Source organism: Thalia democratica, chromosome 8 (assembly GCF_965202585.1).
Source record: "Thalia democratica chromosome 8, ktThaDemo2.hap1.1, whole genome shotgun sequence".
NCBI lineage: Eukaryota > Metazoa > Chordata > Thaliacea > Salpida > Salpidae > Thalia > Thalia democratica.
In genome coordinates this window covers 26,612,828-26,635,095 of record NC_139172.1, presented here as the reverse complement: position 1 = coordinate 26,635,095, position 22,268 = coordinate 26,612,828, and the positions used below count along the sequence as shown (strand labels likewise).

At 27.2% G+C, this 22,268-nt stretch overlaps 2 protein-coding genes across 2 annotated transcripts; both read right to left on the bottom strand.

Moving 5' to 3' along the window:
- Positions 1-4,543: 4,543 nt before the first annotated feature.
- On the bottom strand, positions 4,544-9,637 carry LOC145842557 (annexin A13-like). Its single transcript, XM_082950017.1, has 8 exons — positions 9,617-9,637; positions 8,072-8,187; positions 7,750-7,873; positions 7,115-7,234; positions 6,662-6,826; positions 6,169-6,273; positions 4,978-5,166; positions 4,544-4,666 (listed from the first exon to the last, which is right to left on the bottom strand). The coding sequence occupies exons 1-8, from the start codon at positions 9,635-9,637 to the stop codon at positions 4,544-4,546; spliced, it is 963 nt and encodes a 320-aa protein (XP_082806143.1).
- A 3,694-nt stretch (positions 9,638-13,331) lies between these two features.
- On the bottom strand, positions 13,332-19,471 carry LOC145843080 (uncharacterized). The gene is made up of 3 exons (XM_082950545.1): positions 19,430-19,471; positions 18,778-18,908; positions 13,332-13,974 (listed from the first exon to the last, which is right to left on the bottom strand). Exons 1-3 carry the CDS (start codon positions 19,469-19,471, stop codon positions 13,332-13,334), a joined length of 816 nt encoding a protein of 271 aa, XP_082806671.1.
- Positions 19,472-22,268: the final 2,797 nt, after the last annotated feature.

The following is a 22,268-nucleotide window of genomic DNA, read 5'->3' as shown; positions in this document are numbered from 1 at the left end:
GTTCAATATTTAAAAAGTTTATCGTTATACTTCAGTGAGTGTTACATTTTATTGCTTTTTGTCCTGCGTTCCAGAAAGTTTAAAACGTAATAATCGACAAGTTGTACTGACATAATAAATTTAAAATTTTAACTTTTGACATCAATTGTGCTTATATTTTTAAAATGTATTTGAAGTTGTTTGAATGCTGTTACAATTTAATAAACCTTTTATACATAAAGTTGTTAAAAAAATGTGTTATACTTTTTAACGTGAATCTAGGTTTTGTTTTATTATCATTGCCTGAAATTAGTAGATTTATTTACTGGTTTTGCAAAAGTTAGTTTCAGCTGGGGTGCGCTAATCTATCGCACAGGGAAAATAAAAAATTGTATGTTGTTGAGCTAAAATTATTCTAGAAGTATACAGTAAATAATATTTTTTTAACATTTAATTTACAACTTGAAAATTTTATAAGCAATAATTGAAACCAACTTACATACTTAGTGAGAGTTGAGTGTTAAAGTTACTCTTTTTTAAACTGTTTTTTAAGGTTTTACTGTGCCTATAAGGTTAATAAACATATATATGTAATTAAAGTAAAGTTTTTTTTTTTTTTTTTGAATCACACATTTCAACCTCACAAAAACTTTTAATGTGAAGTTTCAACAGTTAAAAACAAACACGCTGTTTACCCCAGGGTTTTCGGAGGTAAACAAGTACAAGCACTCAACTTTTAACTAATTTCAAACAGTTGTAATTTAAAATGCAATACCTGAGTAAAATCAAAGGAGGCAACAGCGTGCCAAACTCGAAAATTTTTACCTTTGAAAAGAACATACTTTCATTATATTTCTGATGTTGAGTTTTAAATTAATCAAAACTAAGAAGCTGATAAAAATAAGAATTAAGTAGTGCTTGTTTCTAGACTTTTCATTTGTACTTTAAAACAAACTTTTTACCAACAAGTAAATTAAAAATAGTTCAACAAGTTTAACTACTTGAAATTAAAATCTATGGAAAAAAAATTTGTAATTGTTTTTGTAGAATTTAGGGGGACCGATCTGTGTTTTGGTCAATTTAAATAACTTTTTAGTTTTTATAAAAACAACTAGGAAATACTTTAATTTAGGTTTTCATTAATAATGAATCGTAAAGGTAAAAAAAAAAATTCTAAACTTGTCTCTCAAGAAGGAGATGTCTCATTTGGCATACGAGACCAATCAGATTTAATTATTGACGAGGATCTTAAAAGAAAAGTCTTAGAAAGTTTCAGAAATTTCACTTATTCTACTGAAGAAAGCCTACTTAAAATAATTTCGAAAATTGATGAAGTTAGCTTCTCATACTCTAATCTAAAAAAATTCAATAGAAATTCAACTGATAAAACTAAAAAAATAGTTTACAAGTTTTGTGCCGTGAATTTTGATTTTATAAAAAAGTTGAAAGATAAAATACGATTTGATAGTTTTGAGAGTTACGCAGAAAAGTATAGAAAGACACTCCCAGTTTCAGGTGTAACTCTAATAAATAAAAGAAAGCAGCTGTTATGTATCGTGAAGCCCCTTTCTAAAAATGGAAGCATCTTGTGCTTGCCCTGTGGAAAACTCGAGTTCACAGATAGAATGAATCTGAAAGTCTGCGCTTGTCGCGAATTGTTCGAAGAGGCCGGAGTTAAGCTAACAAACACCCAGTTTAAAAGAATGAAGCATTACTTTAACATAAAATTAGGTCAGAAGGACTTTAGATATTACATTGTGGAAAACTTTGAAGATTTTGTTAAACTAAACCACAGCTCTACAGGTGAAGTCGAAAAATTAGCGTGGTTACAGTTAGATAAAATAATTACAAGACGTAAAATCTTCAATTTGAATTCAAAGTCGAAGCTTATAAAAACAGTTGGATATGACGGTCGCAATTTGAAATTTAGTTTTTTATTAAACAAAGTGATCGACCTAATTAGGAAAAAAAGGACAAACCCGTTAATTACAGTTGGATTACAAACGAGGTTTAAAAAATTACGTTTTATAGATAATTCAAACGTAAGCAGGCCAAAGCTTCAAAAAAATTACTAAAGTAATGAATTGACTTTTTTGTCAATGTTTCAAAGAATTGTAAGAAAGTTAACTATTGCAGTATTGTGCTTTGTTTTTGCTAAGCCTAATGGTTTAGTTTATAAGCTAAACGCTTTACAAGCATACTTTATATTTTGGTTTTATGTAAAAAGATTTTTGTTTTGACGTTTTGTTAATTGAGATTATATAAAGATTTTATATACTTAGTATATTTTTGTTTGATGCATTTATATGTTATGTTTACAAATAAAAATGTACAGATTTAGTATGGTATTGATTAATACATTAGCAAAGTATTAAGATGAGTATAAACTCATACTTGTTAACAGTGAGTTGTTTAGAAAATTTATAAATCTTCCAAGTTCTTAGTTTGAAGCAAATACTTTGATTTTTTTTTCCCTCCTGAGCGGCTTACGCTTTATATTGTTCTATGTAAGTCTTCATCAATAGTAAGATGTTTGGATGTCTAAAAACCCTAACTGTTGAGTTTATAAGCTAAACGCTTTACAAACATACTTTATATTCCTTGTTTTTTGATGTTAGCTACTTACTTGAAATTGTCACTTCACTATTTAAAATCCTAGGTTTACAAAATTTATACTAAACGCAATTTTCAAAAATTAAAAAAGAAAAGGAACTTCAAAAATTTTCAATTTCTTACAGTATAAAACCGCATGTAAAAATGTAAGATTTAGGTAGTCCTGGACAAGATGTTAAAAGGTTTCCGTGGTGTGTGACTCAATAACCTTGAAGTTTTTTTGGGCACCAGTTCTTAGGACCAAAATTTTTGAGCGCTTTATTTTTTTAAGTCAATAAACTTAAATAAAGTAGTATATAGTATTAACATACAAAAACTGTAAAACATTGCAACTGAGTTATTAACTTTTATAAACCTTTAAATGCATGACAAAAAAATCATAGGGATACTTTTTAGTCTTTTTAGTTTTTAAAATATCTATTTTAGTAACTTTCAAGTATATATCAATAAAAAAACTCGTTTATTTAATTCAATAGCGCATTTAGAGAGCTTGTAGAATTTATACGCTTTAATACGATTTACTGTATTAGAGAACTTATAAAATTGTAAACCATTTAAATTATTTTTTTTTTGCTGAATTAAGTTTGTATCATATCAGTGTAGATTTTTTACATAAAAATAGTAAGAATACTTTATAGAAACTATGACTAACTGTTTTTTATATTAGTCTGGCTAAATAACAAACAAGAAACTTCTTATTAAGCTCAAATTGGTTTTCAAGTTAAACGATATGAGAGTCTTTTAAACTTTTAAGTATTTGTAGTTTAACTTTGTAAAATAAATTTTTATAATAATTTAGGTTGTTAATAAGTTAAACTAATTAAAAACTCAAAATAGGTTTTTTAAGTAGTTAGAAAAAAGTCTGAGCTTTTAAAACACATTATATCATGTTAATACAAACTAATACTAGTTATTATTTTAATCAAAAGTTTTAAGTTTTATTCATAATTTATTTTATGCAATAAAAAAGAATTTCTTCAACCTATTTGTTATTCTACTCAATTTTTAAACATACATATAACCAAAAACAAATTTAACAGCTATATACTATCAGAAAATTCACATTAACAGGTGCGTAGGTAGATTTATAAAAACTATCGACAGCGCCCGTCTTTTTACGAGCCGAGAAGTAATGCAAAAACTGGCACCTGAAAAACCCAAGGCCTTCACAAATGAATATGCTTTCAAATAGCGTAAGGAATCAGTCAAACGCCCACCAAAATGTCGAAAGCTGGACTAACGGAGCCGATGAAAGAAAAGTAAATTTCGCTCAACGCGCTGAAGCAGCAGCTGGTAAAAATACCAAAAAAAACAAGCGTTATTATTTATCTAACACTTTTGATTTGTTTTGTGGTTTAATATATTCTATTTTCTTGTATATCTATCAAGAAACTAAAGACAGCTAATTAAACAGAGAAATTCAACCTTTTAAACCTATTAAAGTTTAAAGGTATTTATAAACTAATCTTATTGTGACTTAAATTTTACAGTTTTCAGTTTCATACCTACAAAATGCAGTCTACTTAGAAAATATTTCAGAGAATTTTTATTAATTTCATTTACCTGTTTTTTGTACAGTGTAAACAAGTCTTAAAACTAGTATTGAAAATAGAAAATATTAAGTTTGCTAAACTTTTAGTAAAACCAACTTCTATAAATTATTTTTTTTCTGTTGTAAATAGAAAGCAGTGAAGTTCTAAAAGATATAATTTTTATACAACACACGTTTTATTAAATTTATTGCCATCATTGATAATAAATTATTTAAAAAGATTATACTAAAAAGTTTAACCTCTAACTACTTCACTAATTCCATTAAAATTTATTTCACACTTGAAAAAGCTTAGCGAACGTTAACCAAGCTGTGTATTTGATTTTTGAAAAGGTGCATTGAAGAAAAAAAAAGATAAATATTTTAGCACTAATTTAATTTTTTAATGAAAATCTTTATTTATTCTCTGATCAGGTTGAGGAGCAATCTTTTGTAGTCCGAAGAGCACTCGTCGCTGATGTCCTGCCACAGCTCGTTTCCGTACATCTCCTCATACTTGTCCTTGATCGCTCCCAGGTCGATCTTGATAAAAAGCATACTAATTATGATTTGGTACTGTTGTTTTTTCGCATCACTTGCTCTGTGCTTTCGCGTTTTTTATTTTTGTGCGCTACTGCTTTTTTAAACAAGGGTAAACTATGTAGTTGATATGTTAGTTTTTGACCGCTGAAAACTATAAAACGTGTTTTAACACTTTTTAGTTACATCACTCAAACTAGTAACGTTTAGCAGAATACATTTGTACAAAACTTCAACTAGTCTTCTTAGTTTTACAAACATTGCAAATATTGAAACATAGGTGATTAAAATTAAAATTGTTAATTTATTAAAACCTCGCATCTGCCGACGACGTGGCGGGTGAGAGCGTCCTCGTCGGTCCCCAGACCCCGCATCGCTCCGTGGAGCTTCTCCGCGTAGTAACCGAGGTGGTCGTTCACCATGGCAACTATCGCCAGGTAGGCAGCCTGCAGGTTGCCGGACGTCTCTCCCCTCACCGCCTCCTCGAACGAGTTGCCCGCGATCTGAATATAAAATAAATACTTTCAATTAAAAAAAATTAGTACAAAACTTTTCAATTAAACTATTTTCCATTAACTACTGGCTTTTACTATCATTTAATTTAAAATTAAACTAATAGTTCAATGCTGTTTCTACCAATAGTATTCATTAAGTTGTTACAACATCAAAATCTTGAAATGAGGTTTTTTTTCTAAGAAAATTACTCTTTTAAAGTTTAATGAAATACCAGGAGTTGTAAAGCTTATAAAAACAACAAAAGTGTTCCCCTTTCTTTTCATCATAATGAAAAAAAAAAAGTTAAGTTAGAAAGGTTAAAAATGTTTATTCAGGTTGAAGTTTTAAAGCATAGGTCTATATATAATATATTCATATAGCCAATTTTCTTTAGTTGAAACTTTTTTGCAAGTAAAAGGGTAAACAGAGCATTAAATTTCAAAACACGTGAAGAAAACGCTTTTAATTTCTATAAGGTCTTGTAGGTAATACGAAATTCAGTCAGACTTAACTTATAATTGGTTTATATAATAAGTCAAAGTTCTTTTTATTTGACTGAGAATAAAAATAAAATAAATGAATAAATTTAAAAAACTTGTGTTTTGAAGCAGTAAATTATAAAGGTACACATGCAAAATATTATGCACTAAAAAAAATAACAAAAAGTTAAACTTCAACTACATTGATTTTTTACTTACTTGCAACACAGCTTTATATTTTAAACGATTTAATGGTCAAAGCAGTTATTAACTACATTTGAAAAAAATATACACATTTTGATATATTTTAATCACAATCTATTAAAAAGTGAGTTAACAAGCTGTATCAACTACTCATATATTGACTTAAAAATTGATGTAGTTTTGAGGACTGCTTGAAAAACATGTATTTATTATAAAAAAAATTTCTTTTACATTTATAAAAGATGAAGCTAATGTATTTAGTTAGTTTCTATTCAAAAACTATTTTATATTTTATTTTTATAAAAATCTTAACTACTGTGTTCTTACATCAGCGTATTTTGCGAATATTATTCTCAGCTGCAAGTAGCTCCTGGTGGCCAATATTTTTGTGAACTCGTCCTCATCAGTTCCAAACCACCTCCCTTCTCCTGCCTGTAAAAAAATAAAAACTAATTGGCTAAAAATATGTTTTTAAAACAAATAGTTATATTGGAAAAGCTGTGCAACTTCGTTAGCTTAATTGCTTTAACATCTTTGAATATAAGTTTAGATGTCTTTAAACTGATACATGCACATTTTTGATTACATATCCAGCATGTTAGATTTAAAAAATTCAAAAAACGTCTATTTTATTTCCATGGCTTGTTCGTTAACAAAGTTTGTTTTTAGTAGCAAAGGAATATATTTATTAAAATAATTTGGTTTCTTATATTTAGTCTATGTAAAAGTTAGCAAACACAGCGGGATGTTTTTATCCTGCCAATCAAAAGCACAACCACTTGAAACTAAGTGCTTTAAAAATTAAATTTTTGTTACCTACATCGAATATGTTCTGGGCGTCTTCCTGGGCGGCGTCCTCGTCAACTTCGAACAGCTCGTCCCTTTCGCCCAACACGATGGCCATCAGCAGGTGCTTGAAATCCCCGGATGTTTCGTCGCGCAAGTCGTCGGCCAACAGCCGGTCGAACAACTCGTGGTACGCCAACTAGTTGTTAATTGATCAGAGAATTTTTTTAATGATTTTCAAGATTAAGGTAATTAAGTGTTATGCTTTGTAGGAACAGAAAAAAAACTAATAGATTTACTTTGATAAGTAATAATTTTGAAAATTTTATTCATTATAAGCTAACTCTGAAAAAACTTATGGGATTTTTAAACACTTTTTTCAGGCATGTCTCAAATATTTTAGATCACGTTAAGTTACTTTTATTAAGTATAGAACTGATTTATTTACGCTGGTTTAAAATACAAAAAAGTTTAATTTTAGACTTACTCTGATTTTATTTAGCATTTCGTTACTTCTGGTGCAAAGGATTTCAATTAATATTTCATCGTTCGTTCCTGGTCCTTGCATCGCTTTTCTTAATTGTTTCGCGTCGTAAACTGCCCGCACCTTAAAAAAGAAGAGAAAATTGTTATAAAATGTTACATTGCTATCATTTTAGTAAAGTAAGTATGGTAGTAATTTATCACAAAAATTTTATTTAGTTTGTATGTTATAAATACCTTCGTACTTTTCAAACATCTTATGTCTAGTTAGTTTTTTGAACAGTTTTAAAAAATTAGATAAAACGTTTAAATTTCAACTGTTTCCATTTATTGTTCTGGAATTTTACACTAGTAAGTGAAGCTCTAAATTTTGCATTGTGTTGTACTTTATTTATAATTTTTTCTGGTGTTAAAAGTAGTAACAATAATAGTATTCAACGTTCAAAATTAGTACGTATTAAAATATTTTGGTACAAATTTCAGTTTTATGAGCTAAATTATTTACAAGCGGTTTATATTTTATAAAAAAAGATAGACAAATAAAAAAAAGTGTCAAACAAATTAACTATAAGTTTAGTTTAATTTTTTTCACTCGGAAAAAAAAAGTTTTTATAGTTATTTTAAAAACAACTTCCTAACATCCATCAAGGCGAGGATGCATTCTTCAAAATCCCCTCCCAATTCCGACTTGAGGCGATCTACTAGCGGTTCTCCGAACTTCTCCTCAAACAACAGCTTCACCGCTTGCCTCTGCAGCGCCGTTCTGCGGATAAAATAATAATAATAAAGCAACATTATGTATTAGACTATATACGTTTATTTTTTTTTAAACTTTAAGTTTTTCAGAGAATTGAAATACGAAAACTTTTATATATTTCGAATTTGTAATTTTGGTCCAAGTTTTTTATTGATGGTTATGTTTAAAATCAACAAATTTTTGGTTTATTAATCAATGTTTTACCTTCTGGTTATCAGACGGATGATTCTTCGCTCGTTGGCTCCAGCTCCATCCATGGCCTCGTTTAACCGTTCGCAATCCATATCCGGATCGAAATCTTCCGGTCCTTCTACGGTTGGCTGTCATATTTTAACAAGTTTTTAATCCAAGTTTGAAAACAAATCAGTAATTTAAAACAAGTATATGTTAGCATTACTTTTAACTTTGTGCTGTATTAACTAACTAAATGTATATCCTTTGTGTGAAACTAATACTAGCTTCTTAAATTACTTAACCGATTTTGATTTACCAAACTATCTAACTACTTAATTTTCATAAACATTTAAAACTTATTTTGACTCCAATGAAAAAACTTTAAATAAAAATATATTAATATTAGTCATCGAACTTTGTAAAAAGTTAAAATTTCTAGAGAGACAGTTATTGAAATTAGCTAAGCTAACATTGTGATTTCTGTAGATCGAGATTAAATACATGTAAAATTACGAGAAACAGAATGCTTGATGGCTAAGTAAACAACACAAACAAAATTTTGACGTTATTTAAACAATTATCATCAAGGTGAACTTGTAATCAATTTTAGTAATAGCTCTTAGAATTAAATAATGTGTAACATTTACAGTATAAGTTTTAAAGTATTAAAACAAACTTCAATTTTGATTTTTTCTACTGAAATTTACATATATAGCAAGCTTTAGTGTACATCCATTAGAATGTTGTTTTACCTATAAATATAGTAGCTCAAACTAATCCCACTAAAACTTGTTAAGCTTTTATCTGACTAAAAAAAAAAAAATTTCCGCTTTTTTAAAATTAAAATTTGTAAAAAAGTTTAAGTAGCTACAGTTACATTGTTGTAAGTTTGTTACTATTCGATAAAAACGATTCTTTTTTAATTAAAGAACTATTTACAAAAATTCAAAAAGACTAATGAATTTTTTTTGTTACAGATTTTTTTACATAACTATATGTTAAACAAACGGGTGCTTAATTTATTTCTTGTTTATTTTTATCTATTTCAAGAGATAAAATTAAAAAGTTTAAACTTAAAAGACTTATAAATTTTTACTTGTATACAGTGTAGCTTTATAACAAAGTTTTTAAATGTAAAAATTTTATATTCTTTAGTTTAACCAAAGGCATACTATATACATTAAGTTAGTAAAAAATTTTAAAGAATTTCAAGCAGCATTTGTCTGTTTTACAGGTAATAAAATTACAAACATATAAATGGAGAAAAACAAACTAATGTTTTGTAAGTTTATTGTTTCTAGATATATAATCTATGGTTAATAGTATTCATAAGTTGTTAGATTAAATACAAATAATTTTAGTAGATATAAAAATGTTATTAAATTTCAAGCTAAATACTAAACATAAACTTAAGTGTAAATATAGATAAACTATTAGAAAGAAAGTTTTTTTTTTAATAGCTTTAAATTAAATCTGCCTAAATCTTAAAACATCTAATTTACAAGGCTGTTAAATTTTACAAACAAAAACAACTAATTTTTCAACATACAAAAACTTAATCAAAAAGAAACTCACAGTTGCTTCAATGTTTCCCATTTTAACACCAATAAAAGTAAGTACCTACTAAGGCGTTTCCAGCCGACAGCGGTATATATAGCGAGTTAAAAGGGTGTCATCCGATAAAACAAAAGAAGTCAATAATTAACCCACCACCATACGTTTGACGGTTGGCTCATGACGAGGAGGTGATTTCTACTCGGCCTTCTTATCAGTCGTGTAGTTTGCGTTGGCGGTGTTAAACAAACGAGAAAAATGTTTAAAGTGCTTTTTACCAAACAGCAACGTTTATTTTGACTTTTCTCAAACATTAAAATTTTGACAAGTATTTACGGAATTTAATTTTTTTTTTTGCAATTTTTGTATATAATAAAATATAACAAAAAATAAGTAAAATGCTTTTTGTGCAATACTCTATATACCAAAAATATACGTAATAGTTTGTATTGACCTTTAAAATAGATGATAGTTTTTTTTGAATAATATTAATGAGAATTTTAACAAAAACTTTTTAAATTTACATTATGTTTAGTTTACAACATATAAAACAGCTAACTCTAAAGCTGTAGATCAATAATCATGTCAATGTGTATACTATAAAAGCAATACATTTTGTTATACTTTTATATTTATCTTTCTTTTTTAAGAGTTAAGTCACGTTTTAACAAAAGTTTATTTCTATAGAGTCTGAGCGAAATATTGATATATGTTTTAATTTTCAACTAGTGTTTTTATTGCTCTTGAACTAAGAAACAATAATATACATATATTCTTAGATTTCGGTAAAAACTATTTTGAATAAGTTAAACTGTTGGTCAATCTAAAGTGTAATGTAAAAAAATTGTTTTAAACTTTCAATATCTTTGACCGTATAAATCTTAGGAAGTTTTCTTAAGGTAACAATAGTTCCCACTTAAATGGTTTCATTAATATTTTGTATAAGTCTTTATGAAAACATTGAAATAGGATTAAATGAAAGTGATAAACAATTTATAAAACATGATACTCTAAATTAAAATTTAAAATAGTTTTTATAAGATTTATTAGAGAGATTATAAAAAAAGACTATAGGGAGATTTTATTAACTTTTAGGTTAAAGTACGTCTATTTAACATTTGACACAACATATTAAAATTTTTGAAGACGGTCATATTTTTCTGTATTTAACATAATTGTAATTAAGGCTAAATGTATTTATGATTTTAAGTATTCTTTTTAATTTTTACTGATTTTACATAAGTTTTGAAATGTTTATAACTTAAGCGTTTTCAACTAAGCTAGTACTTAAAAAGATTTTTTTAGAATAATTTTATAGGTTTAACATATTCATACGTTTAGTTTTAATACATTATACACTAAATACGTTATTACTAAAATAAAAGTAATTTAGTTTATAAGTGATAACACACTTAATATACATTAAACGTTCATTTGAATATTTTTCAAAGTTAATTAAGTAACGTTTTATTCTGATTATTTTTTATTTGTGTTATAACTTTTAATATAATTAATTTGCTCTTTTTAAATATCAAACTTCTGCATACTAAATTTCAAAGACATTCTAACCAGTTAGCTAAATATAGAAGCATACATAACTATATAATTATAAACGCATGAAAAAATCTATGTAAAATTTTATTTCTAGAAAGTATTTTTCAATTTAAAGTAAAAAATACTTGATTTATTTAATTTCAGCTGTACTTAATTGAATGAGAGTACTTTTATTGACACAGCTTTAAAAATCGCGCTTAAAAACTCCTTTCAAAACAGTTTTTGTATCGATACTCTCAATAGTATAACAACGTACTTAATCTGGTAAACATTTATAATTTAAAAAGTGATAAACTTTATAAATTAGCTTAGTTTTTAATCATCTGATACTAAAAATAAATTTTATCTAAAAACATATAAAAATGTTGCTTTATTTTTTCTTATATCTTTCTATTTTTTTAAATGCACATAGAGCTACTTATGGAAAAGTCTTTTAACAAGAAAAACTACTATACAGTTTAAGAGAATAAAAAAGATTTAGTTATGGTAAATGTTAGGTAGTGAACCAAAAAGTTGAAATTAATTTTAGAAAAACTTTAACTTTAGCATTAAATGTTGTTTTACCAATTTTTAAATCTAAAATTTATGAATTACAAACTTAAGAAGAATATCGGTCATATAAATGTAGCAAAAATCGACGAAAAGTTTTTAAAAACAAGTATGTTCAATTAAAAAAAGTAAAAAATAATAAATACATAAAATATGTAAACTTTGTTTTGATGTACAGTAACCTCTCGCTTATTTACGCACATTGTGTCCACAGAAAAAGTGCGTAAAGATATGAGAGATCGTAAAGAAACGAGAGGTACCAATTATACTCACTGTAATGGCTGTTTTTTAAAATTGCTTCTAGTTAAAAGCAGACTGGGCGCTTTCCTACTTTTAACTATTTGTTTACTTAATTTATAAGTATGAAAACAACAGATAAAACTATACATATATAAAAAAAAGGATTTGAATTTCTATAAAATAATAATAATACGAGTAGAAATAATTTTACTATTTTATTAATAAGTAGAAATTATCTTTATCTTTATTTATATGTGACATTTATATTATATTCTACTTAGCAAATTCAATTTATAATTAAGCATTTCTTTGCAATTATAAAATGGTGCTTATTAATATATAGGGAAAGACTGCTGTATTATTTCTTTGTGTTTTAAACTCTCTTTATTTCATTATACTTTCATTATTAAACACAGTCATGTTTATTTCAGAATTTTGATTTTATCTCTTGTTGTTAAAAATTTTTCTGATATACTGAGGTATAACTAAATGTTTTTCAATTAGTCAAGGAACTTAAATTTACAAAGTCTAAATATATAGAGAGGTGTGTTAGCGTTCAAAAACATATTTTATTTTAAAATATACATTAAACCTAATTTGTGCAATATTATAAAAAATAAAAATTTTTATTTTCTTAATTTTATAGAATTCTGAAATGCGTAATTAAACGAGAGTGCGTAACGTCACGAGTGCGTAAAGATCCGAGAGGTTACTGTACAATTTAAATTTAAATTTTATTTTTTATTATTTATAAAACTTTCAACCTTGTTTTTTTTAAGTCTTTACCCGAATTATAACATAGGTGTTTTAAGTATTCGATGTTAGTAAAAAAGCTGTTTATTTTTGAATTTTAAAAAATGAATTATAAACGAACTAGAAAATAATAGAACTGTACAAGTCTCGAAATGATTTAAAATTGGTAAATTCGTAGTATTTACAAGTTGTAAACTATTGCAACTGAGCATTGATAAAAAAGAGAAAGCTTCTACTATGAAATGTAAAAACAAATTTTCTAGTATTAAAATGCTGACGATAAAAGTGTTATATAATAATTTTTAATTTTATTTATTTTGTAAAAAAAGTAGTCAACACATGAGCCTACTGCGAGCAAAGTAGATTACAAGTCTCTAGTTGAAGTAAAATTGGTAAAAAAAAATAAGTTACAATCAGTTAAGTACAGAAAATGATCGTTTAAATTGAAACAAGAAAAGAAACTTTTTTTAAGAAACAAAAGAGCAAGTTTTTTGAAACACATACTGTTTATTGTAGGTAAAAATTTAAAATCACTTTAGTCTATGTTTCTTTTTTGTTTAATTTAATTAATTTAATCATGTGTAAAGTTTTACTAAGGTAAAATATCAAAACATTTTTTTTCAAATAACTAGAAAATAGTTCAATTTAACACCCAGAACTTGATCAAGTACCTAGGTAGGAGAAACTGCTGATTTCTGACGACGTATTCATCCGCGCCACAACTCCTCACGCTCCAACGAGCTTCACGCCTCAGCAGTTTCGCGCACACCACGTTCCCATTGCTGTCCGCCAAATCGAACTTCCTGTCGACGCCGTACTCGGACCTGTACACGCTGAACGGAAATTTATCAGTTTTGGGATTTCCCCAAAACCGATCACCCGGAACTGCCACTTCAACAGCGAACACGTATTCGCGCCCATTCGAGGTTCCGCTGAAACCCTGAGCGGTTCCGCAGTGAGGAGATAGGTAGGTTCCGTTTCCGTGCCTCCTCCCGTGGGCCGCCGTGACGTCACTTCTGAACCCCGACCCCAGAATCCCAACCGCCCCCTCAACGCTCGTCCCGTGGAAGAGCAGCCTGTTGCCGTGGTAACGGGGCGTTTCGTACATGTCGTTGACGCGGAAGAGTTCAAATCTTTTCTTCTTTGTAGTGCCGCAGACGCTGAACTCGGCTGCTAGCTTGATTATTTTGTAGTCACGGTCGTTTTCGGCCAGTTTCGTCACGTAAAATCTGGCACCGGGGACGTCGTTTTCAGCTATTTGAGTGTGGAGATTGTCGAAGTTTCTTGAATTAAAATAGCAGTTGTTGAGATAACTTGGTGTAGTTTTTTTAGTAGTTTGCACACTCTTCGTAAGATTTATTCGTCGTAGTGGTGTGGGTTTAAATTTATATTTAGAGCAATTTTCAGGTTTACTCAACACTTTCATTTGAACTTTTCTTTTTTTGTTAGTTTCTGATCGCTTTTGCCTCAATAAACTGATAATTGCAGAATTCTCTGTGAATTTTATTGATTTACCTTCACCAGAAAAATGTTGGTTGTACATATCAATTACTGTTTTATTGTGCCTTTTACAACAAAACTTTCTTAACTTCAAACTGTTCCAAATGCTTTTTAATGGATTTAAAAATTTTTGTAAATTGCTTTATTTTTTTCTTATCTAAAGCTTTATATAAAACATTAAAAATGCTGTAGTTAAAAACTTATACACTAGCTTTCAAAAATAATTAAATACCTTAAATAAACACACAAGATTGAATTTTTTTTTTTAAAGATGAAACCAAGTTAAACTCATGTTTTCTAAAAAAAGTATGTATATTGCAGAAAAAAGTATGAAAGTTATCATTTTAAAGTGTTTAGGTTAATTTTCTTTCTTTTTTATTTGTCTAAAATTTTAAGAAACTTGTAACTATTAAAGTTTTAGCATGTTACAGTTGCGTAAAAAAAGTTGTTTTCGTTTGTATGAGCATAACAAAAAAAATTTTAAATAGGAGAGATAAACAGCAACAAAGTTTAGTATAATTATTAAACTGCCTACATAAATTAAAAAATATCTAATGTTTTTGCTGTAGCGTATTTATATGTCTGTTAGTTTTATACTTTAGCTTTATTAACTGCTCTAAAACGAAGAGTTATAACTAGTTAATTGTTAATATTAATTTTTTTCTATAATCTTACTAAATAACAATTGTAAGAATTTTTAGTGTTTTGTTTAACTTAGAAACTGATTGTTTTGAATTTTTTTACTAACTTTTATCTTATCTTAAACTCAAGTATTGACTTTTAACTTATAGTTTAACTTTAAATTTATGTCATAAAATTGTATTTTGATACAAGTATATCTTTTATAGTTTTCTGACACAAACTTATGTTTTAAAAGTTGTAACGTTTTTTAACAAAAAAAACTTGAATTAAAAAAAAGATTATAGTGTTATATTTTTTAAAACTAAAATGTAAAATAACTTAAAATATTTTTAAATGTCACTAATAACAAAACGTTTAATAAAACCTAAAGCTTAATACTTTTTATGATGCACTCTAAACAAGTACTTTGCTACTAAAATCTTGAAAACATGTTATTCCCGCACAACTTAAACAAAAACAAAAGAAGAAAACAAAGTAATTGAAGTTTATAATAATAAGACAATTAAAGTAGTTTTGCTCTCTCATACAACACATTGCGAAATAAGTGTACACGTGATTATGTAAGATAAAATAAAAAAAAAGAAAAAAAGAATACCAGAGTTACTTAAAATTGTATTACTAATCATTTGGTCTTTTACTTTTATGCAAATTTTTCAAATTAAATTCAAGCATTTTGTTTTTACAGTTTAATGTTTTTTCAGTTAAACAAAAGTAGTTTTCTTACATTGACTGTTACTTGACAATTATATAAAAAACAAGTATGAATAAAGTTTTTAAAATTCCAAGAATGATGTAATTCCAATAAACTTGAATAATTTTTTGCTGCATTTTAACGATTATAAAACTTATTTTCCACATTACTGTTTACTAAGACTAGATTAACCAATACACATAAAACAACACTGAAGTATTCAACAATATTTACGTGTTTTTTAGAATAAGTTAAAAACAATGTTATTGATTTACTATAGTTTATAAGCTTAGTAATTTCTAGTTTGTATAAGCAACAAATAAGTTCTAAATTTTACTTGCTTAAGTTCGACCTAAAGTAAGTAGCTTATTTTTTTTACTAAAATTATCAATTAATATATAAAACTTAAAATAATTAATAAAATATTCTTTAATTGTACTAAAATAACAAAATATAGTTGTGTTTTTAAGTGAGTATAAAATATTAAGCTTTATAAAAAGATATAAAAAAGTTTTAGAGTATTTCTTAATAATTGTTTCTTTAAAGTTTTATAGCAAGATGTACTTTTTCAAAATATATAAATTTTAAATAAGTTAATAAAATTTAGTTTTAGTTTATAATTCAAATAAAGAGTAAATACTTCAACTAACTAGTTTGAAAAAGATGAATAAGTAGTTTTATAAAGATTAAAAAATGTAAAAATACGTGTTGAAAACTGTCTAAAAACATATAGCTTTGTATTTTTTGACCAGATTTTTGTAGGCTTGTTTGAAAATTGCAAAATAATGTTTAAACTTGAACTTTTAGCTTTGTTTTAGAAACAAAACCTTAAAACAACTTAGTTTTTACAGACAAACAAATGATTTTCTAGAAGATTAAACTTGAATTAAAAAAAAATTAAATAGTAGTTGAGTTTAAAAATACATTTTTTATTAATTTGTTAAGTACGTATATTAAGTTTTGGTTTTCATACTATATCCTTGCTAAAAATTGCCTTAAAACGTTTATGTATCAAAAATAATCTATTTTAATATAAAAAAAATACACAAAGAAATAATAGTGGTAAAATAATAATGAATGTTATAGAAAAAAAAATGTTCAAACCTGAATAGTTTTTTGATTGGTTTTCAAAACAATTTTAAATTTATCAGCGTTAAGTAAAAAAATAATATTTGCATAAAAATTTCCGATTAAATTGGTACGTCACTGATAAAAGTAAATCTTCTTTTTCATAAATAATCGATTTTGTTTGTTGAGTTCGTTCCTGTTGTTCGAATGTAAAATTCGCAATTAAAAACATAATTTTATATTCAAAGTTGACAAACATCAACATTGGAGTCAAACGGGCAACTTTGAAGTTTTTCTTCGTTAAATTTTTTTTTTGTAAATTGAATTTTGAACGTTCAAATTCTTTGTCAATAAAAAAATGATATTTTTTATAAACTGTTCAAAATGAGTTTATTGATTTATTAATAAAATTTTATTTAGTCACTACTTATTTAATTTAGCATTAAGGTACAGTTCAAAAAAAAAAGTATCAATTAACTATTCAAATTTTTACATTTTAAAGTAGATAATAAACTTCTTTACAGTTTGTATTTTTATAGTCAGTAGGCATATTTTTTATTTGTAATTTTTATCTATGTTTTTTAAGTTGTAATCATGTATATTTAGTATAAACTAGTAAGGTATAGCTGAAACTGTCCGAGTAGCTTTGTTTAAAAGCATTGTTAGCCTTAAACTAATTAAAGCCTTTGTTAATAAAACTTCCTTAATTCCCGAAGCATACTGTTACTTTTAATATATTACTAAAAAGGCAATTTTTTACATTTTATTACCATAATAGCAAGCTATGTAGTTAAAATTTACTCCTGAAAAAGAAAAATAGTTAAAGGAATAAAAACAAAACTAAGGCGGTAATTCAATAGACTTTTTAGTAGTTATAAACTAGATAAATTTTTAGCCGGTTTGTAAGATCTCAAAAATAAAAAGATTAAAATCAAAAACAGCTGAAACAAAAGGTATCTGTGATGTGCAACTCGATTACCGTAAGGGTTTTTTCGTGCAACAGGTCCAAGGTCCAACTATTTTGAGCGGTTTTTATTTGTCGTTCAATAAACTATAAATAAAAAATGTGTGTAGAGCTAATAAAAAAGTTAATACAATTACCCTATATACTTTCGTTAGTTAGGCCTTAAGTGAAAATATCATTTACAAACTAGAAAGCATTTAATACATAAACCTTATTATAAAAAATAACATTATAAGTATAGCATAAAAATTACTTTGTAAAAAGTTTGGTCACTTAAATTAACAAGTATTTCTTCTCTAATCAATTTTAAAATCATCATAATTTTTTTAAATGGATAACAAGAAAAAATAATCTGTTAAGTATTTTAAAACAACTTCTAATGTCTTACTTCGCATGTCTAAACTTATCAAACTAAAACTAACTAAATAGGTAAAAGAGAACCAGGTTTTAAAAGCAAAACATTAACCATGTGAATTGCGGTTTAACAAACACATAATACTGTTATACAAATTAATAATACGATTTTTTTTAACAAAACTGTGTACAACAAAGCATATTTTAAGTTTGCTTTATGACCCCATTCACACATCACTAATATACCTTCATTAGCCAACTTCATGGCAAACGTAATGTTTACAGCCAACTTTAGAAAACTTACATTTATTACAAACATGAAGCATGTAAGAATTAATTACTCTGTTTGTTACATCAGCTCAAGTTTTTGAGGAATCTGCGGACATTTACTACTATTTTATGAACAAATTCTTTTTATATACTTCGTCGATTTTTATTTAGTATAAACATATTTGAAAAAAAAGTTTTTGCTTTTATAATGCCTTTTACTGATTTATTTATTTTTTTTAAAGTAGAAGTAAAACTTTACATTTCAGACAAAATAAACTTTAGCTCCAAAGTACGTTCTTAGGCGAAAGTGCGTACCTAAGATGCCTACTTAGCTGGAAGGTAATATGCATTAACTGATCTTTAAAACTTATTTATATTTGATATACAAGCTTTTTTTACTAGTTTTGTTTTTGTCTTATTACTCGCATGAATCAGTTTTGTTGCTTTTAGTCTGTTTATATTATAGTGGTATTAGTTACATATAAATTATATTTTATGTGTGTCAACGATGCGGCTTCTTTTACCACTGAACGTTGACAGGTATTCTTGTAAATTTTTAGGCTTCTTGTTATCATACTGATAGTCGTTTCTACCGACGTTACCGTATGTTTTACCGTCGAAAACTTCATTCTCTCATTCTGGCATTCGATCTTCATCAAACATGTTTTAGTTTTTCCAACTTTAAATCTTGGGTGATCCCATTGCAGATCGTACATTCCGTCGTCAACCTTTTTGTTTTCCAAAGTTGGGATATTATCGTAATTTTCATCGTCATTTTTATAATATTATTAATTTTTTACTTATTCTTTAATTTATAAACCTTAAGAAGAAACTGTATTTCAGTACACAAAATGTATTTCATCGATTACTGCTTCTATGAACAAAACTGGCAGTTTGGCCATTACCCATTGACAAAAACTTTTTCTAAACGAAAATTTTCCCCGAGAATATCCATCTCAAGCGTTGAATTTTCTACCACAAATTTTAGAAAGTTCGTAAACATATTGCATCTTTCTTATCTTTCTTCACTTATTCTGTTTAATTCTTCTTCAATTTTAGCGAAAGAATTCTGTAATTAATAGAACGGTTCTAACTCAGTGCTCTGTATAATATCTTTGCAGTTTCTTTTGAAAAAGAATAAGTTTTGATCGGCTTTACGAATTCTATGCCATGTAAAGAATTTCTTTCGAAAAATAATCAGTTCAAATAATCATTTTTTAAGGTATTTTAGTGTTTTGATATTTTTAACATCACGGTCATCAACTTCAGACGAGTTTGAGCGGTAACACATGACTGAACAAATCAGACCAATCTAAGTGGATAGAGCTGTAGAAAATGGCAGAGGATACTCACAAGATGAAAATCTATCTAGGTTGAAGTTTTTAAGTTTAGCGGAAACATCTGGCATGACTTGAGGAGGAAGCTTCGTTAAAATATGTTTTTTAAATTTAAGTTAATTGCGCTGCTGACTGAGGCAATGACTCGGTTCACATCGATACTTGCATCATAACCAACAAGTGAGGTACTGATGGATCAAAGCTGCTCATTGCTACCAAAAAGTTTACTAAAAACAAGTGTTTTAGTATTTAAAATATTTTCCTAATCCTATATAATATGTGCTTATTACCAGGGGCGTCGCGTGGGGTGGAACACTGAAGCTGTAGCTCCACCTAAAACATTTTTTTTTGATTTTAGAGTCTCAGCCTTTATACACGCTGCTTTAAATCTGCCCTTGCTTCAGCTATACAACCCCAAACTACGTCAAAGTAACTTTATTTTAAAGCTAAGGAATTGAGCTATAAAATTTTATATATTTCTAATATTAGCTTAAAAAATAAGAAAGCTATGGTATCATGAAGTTGTAGAAAATACAGCCAAATATGTACATGACTGCGTTAATTTCCATGCTAAATTAGTATTTTTCTAATTTTTATATTTGATGTTCAAAATGTTCGTAAATTGTGAGCTGCAAGCTCAATCTGTGTCAGATGCATCTTAAACATATACAAGTTCTTAATACAAAACATGTTGAAAAGTTGAATTCTGGAGCTGTATAAACTTTCAGCACCATGTAAATTAAATCATGATCGTTGTTTAAAATTTACTTAAACGCGAGAACAATAAGACAAGTTGAACTCGAGCAGAAGAAACTCGAGCAGGGGCAACTCGAGCAAGAAAAAATGAATCATAACAAACAGGGAAAACTAGAGAAGGAGCAATTCAAGCAGATAAAACCCGAGCAGGGGCAATTCAAGCGGAGAAAACTCGAGCAGGGGCAACTTGATCAGGAAAAACTCGAGCAGGGCAACTCGAGAAGGAATAACTAGTTTTTTATTAATAGGGAGACGAGTCATAAAATTAAGTAAGTAAATTTATAATTGTGCCAATATAGAAACTTACATGGACATTCATAAAAATAAAAGTAGCTATAGCTTTTAAGAAAGGGTGATGTTATATAAAGGTATGAGACATGTTTTTTTTTTTCTTTTTTTTTTGTATGTTATTTAATTAAACAAATATGTTCCACTTTTTTTTCAGAAAAATTTAATGTTTTTTATATTACCTTTATGATTTTAATCTAAATGTTTTAAACTAGGGGATCTATTAATTTGACAAAGTAAATCTGCAGCACCCCCTAACAAAAAAACCACCGCGACGCCACTGCTAATTACTTATTATTAAAATTTTGAAAAAAAACCTTTTGCTTAACCTTTAAATCAAAGTGCTTTTATGCACTGCTTGATCTTATAAACTTGTGTACAAGTTTTGAATATCATAGTTTTGAAAATAAAGCAGACTATTTTTATATATATAAAAAAAATAGTCAATTTGTTTTTAGCTTGTTATTCAAATTTAGTTTGTGTAATCTTCTTATGAACCATTAACATAAAAGAATTTACTAGTAAGCTGTTTATAGCCAAGATAAGTTGATTTAGGATATTATTATCATTAATTACTTTTGCGTTGTAAGACAACCTTACAATAGTTTTAAATTTATATTTAAACTTTGTACTGGCTATGAAGAGAATTTAACCGAAAAATTGTCCTTATTTTGTAAGTTATAGAGTTCTATTTTAAACATTTTTATACACTCCTTAATTATTGTGAAATTGTACAGTTTTAAAGACAGCTCTAGCAATTTATCTAAGTTTTGTTACAATTTTTTTTTCACTTAATTTAATATTTATTGGTATAACTTACAATTCCCACCCACAATCATTTCCCACCCGATCAAATTCCACCCATACAAAACTCGAACTATATTTTTTCTTAACTAACTGATTTCTACCTTTTTTGACTTATTATTTTTAGTTTGTTTATTTTTAATATCACTGTTACCCCTAACTCTTACCCTTGGTCGGTAAGCGGTTCTCGGATTTGATCGAGTGGAAATTGTGCTCGAGTAGAAATGATCGCGGGTTGAAACTGAGCGTCTCCCGTTGTACATAATGAGATACACAAAACAGACAAAGGCTGATACTAGTAAAGATTTATGGCAGTTACAAAAAAAAAACAATAAACTTCTAGTACCATAGCTTGACAAACAACAATCAAAATAACAACGCTCGAACTTAAAACAGCAATTTAGTACATGGATGAGCAAGTCAATGGACTTATAAGAAATAACAAATCCTTTTAATAAGTTAAGTTGTTTGCTCAGTCAATGTTTTTTATGTGTGTTTACACTTGATTATGTAACTATATGTAAATGTTAGTTATCTAGATATATAACAATACTATTTACAAGGTTTACATTTTTCTCGGTGTTACTATTACTTTTATTTGAAAAAACTGATATTTTAATGCTTAATGCAAAAACAAATAAATAAAACACTCTCTCAAGTTTTTTCTGTGATAGTTTATACGTATTACACTACTTTTCGTCAGAACTTAACAGTAGAACAAATTTAAAACTATGAATAAGTTTTTAAACAAAAACACAAAAAGTTAAAACTAACAAAGTAATAAGCACAATAAATAATCAGTGTAAAGTAATAAATAATTAAACTCAAATACTACTAACGGATAAAAAATAGATAATTAAACTAAATAAAGACACTTTGTAATCAAATTCCTTCTGTTTACAC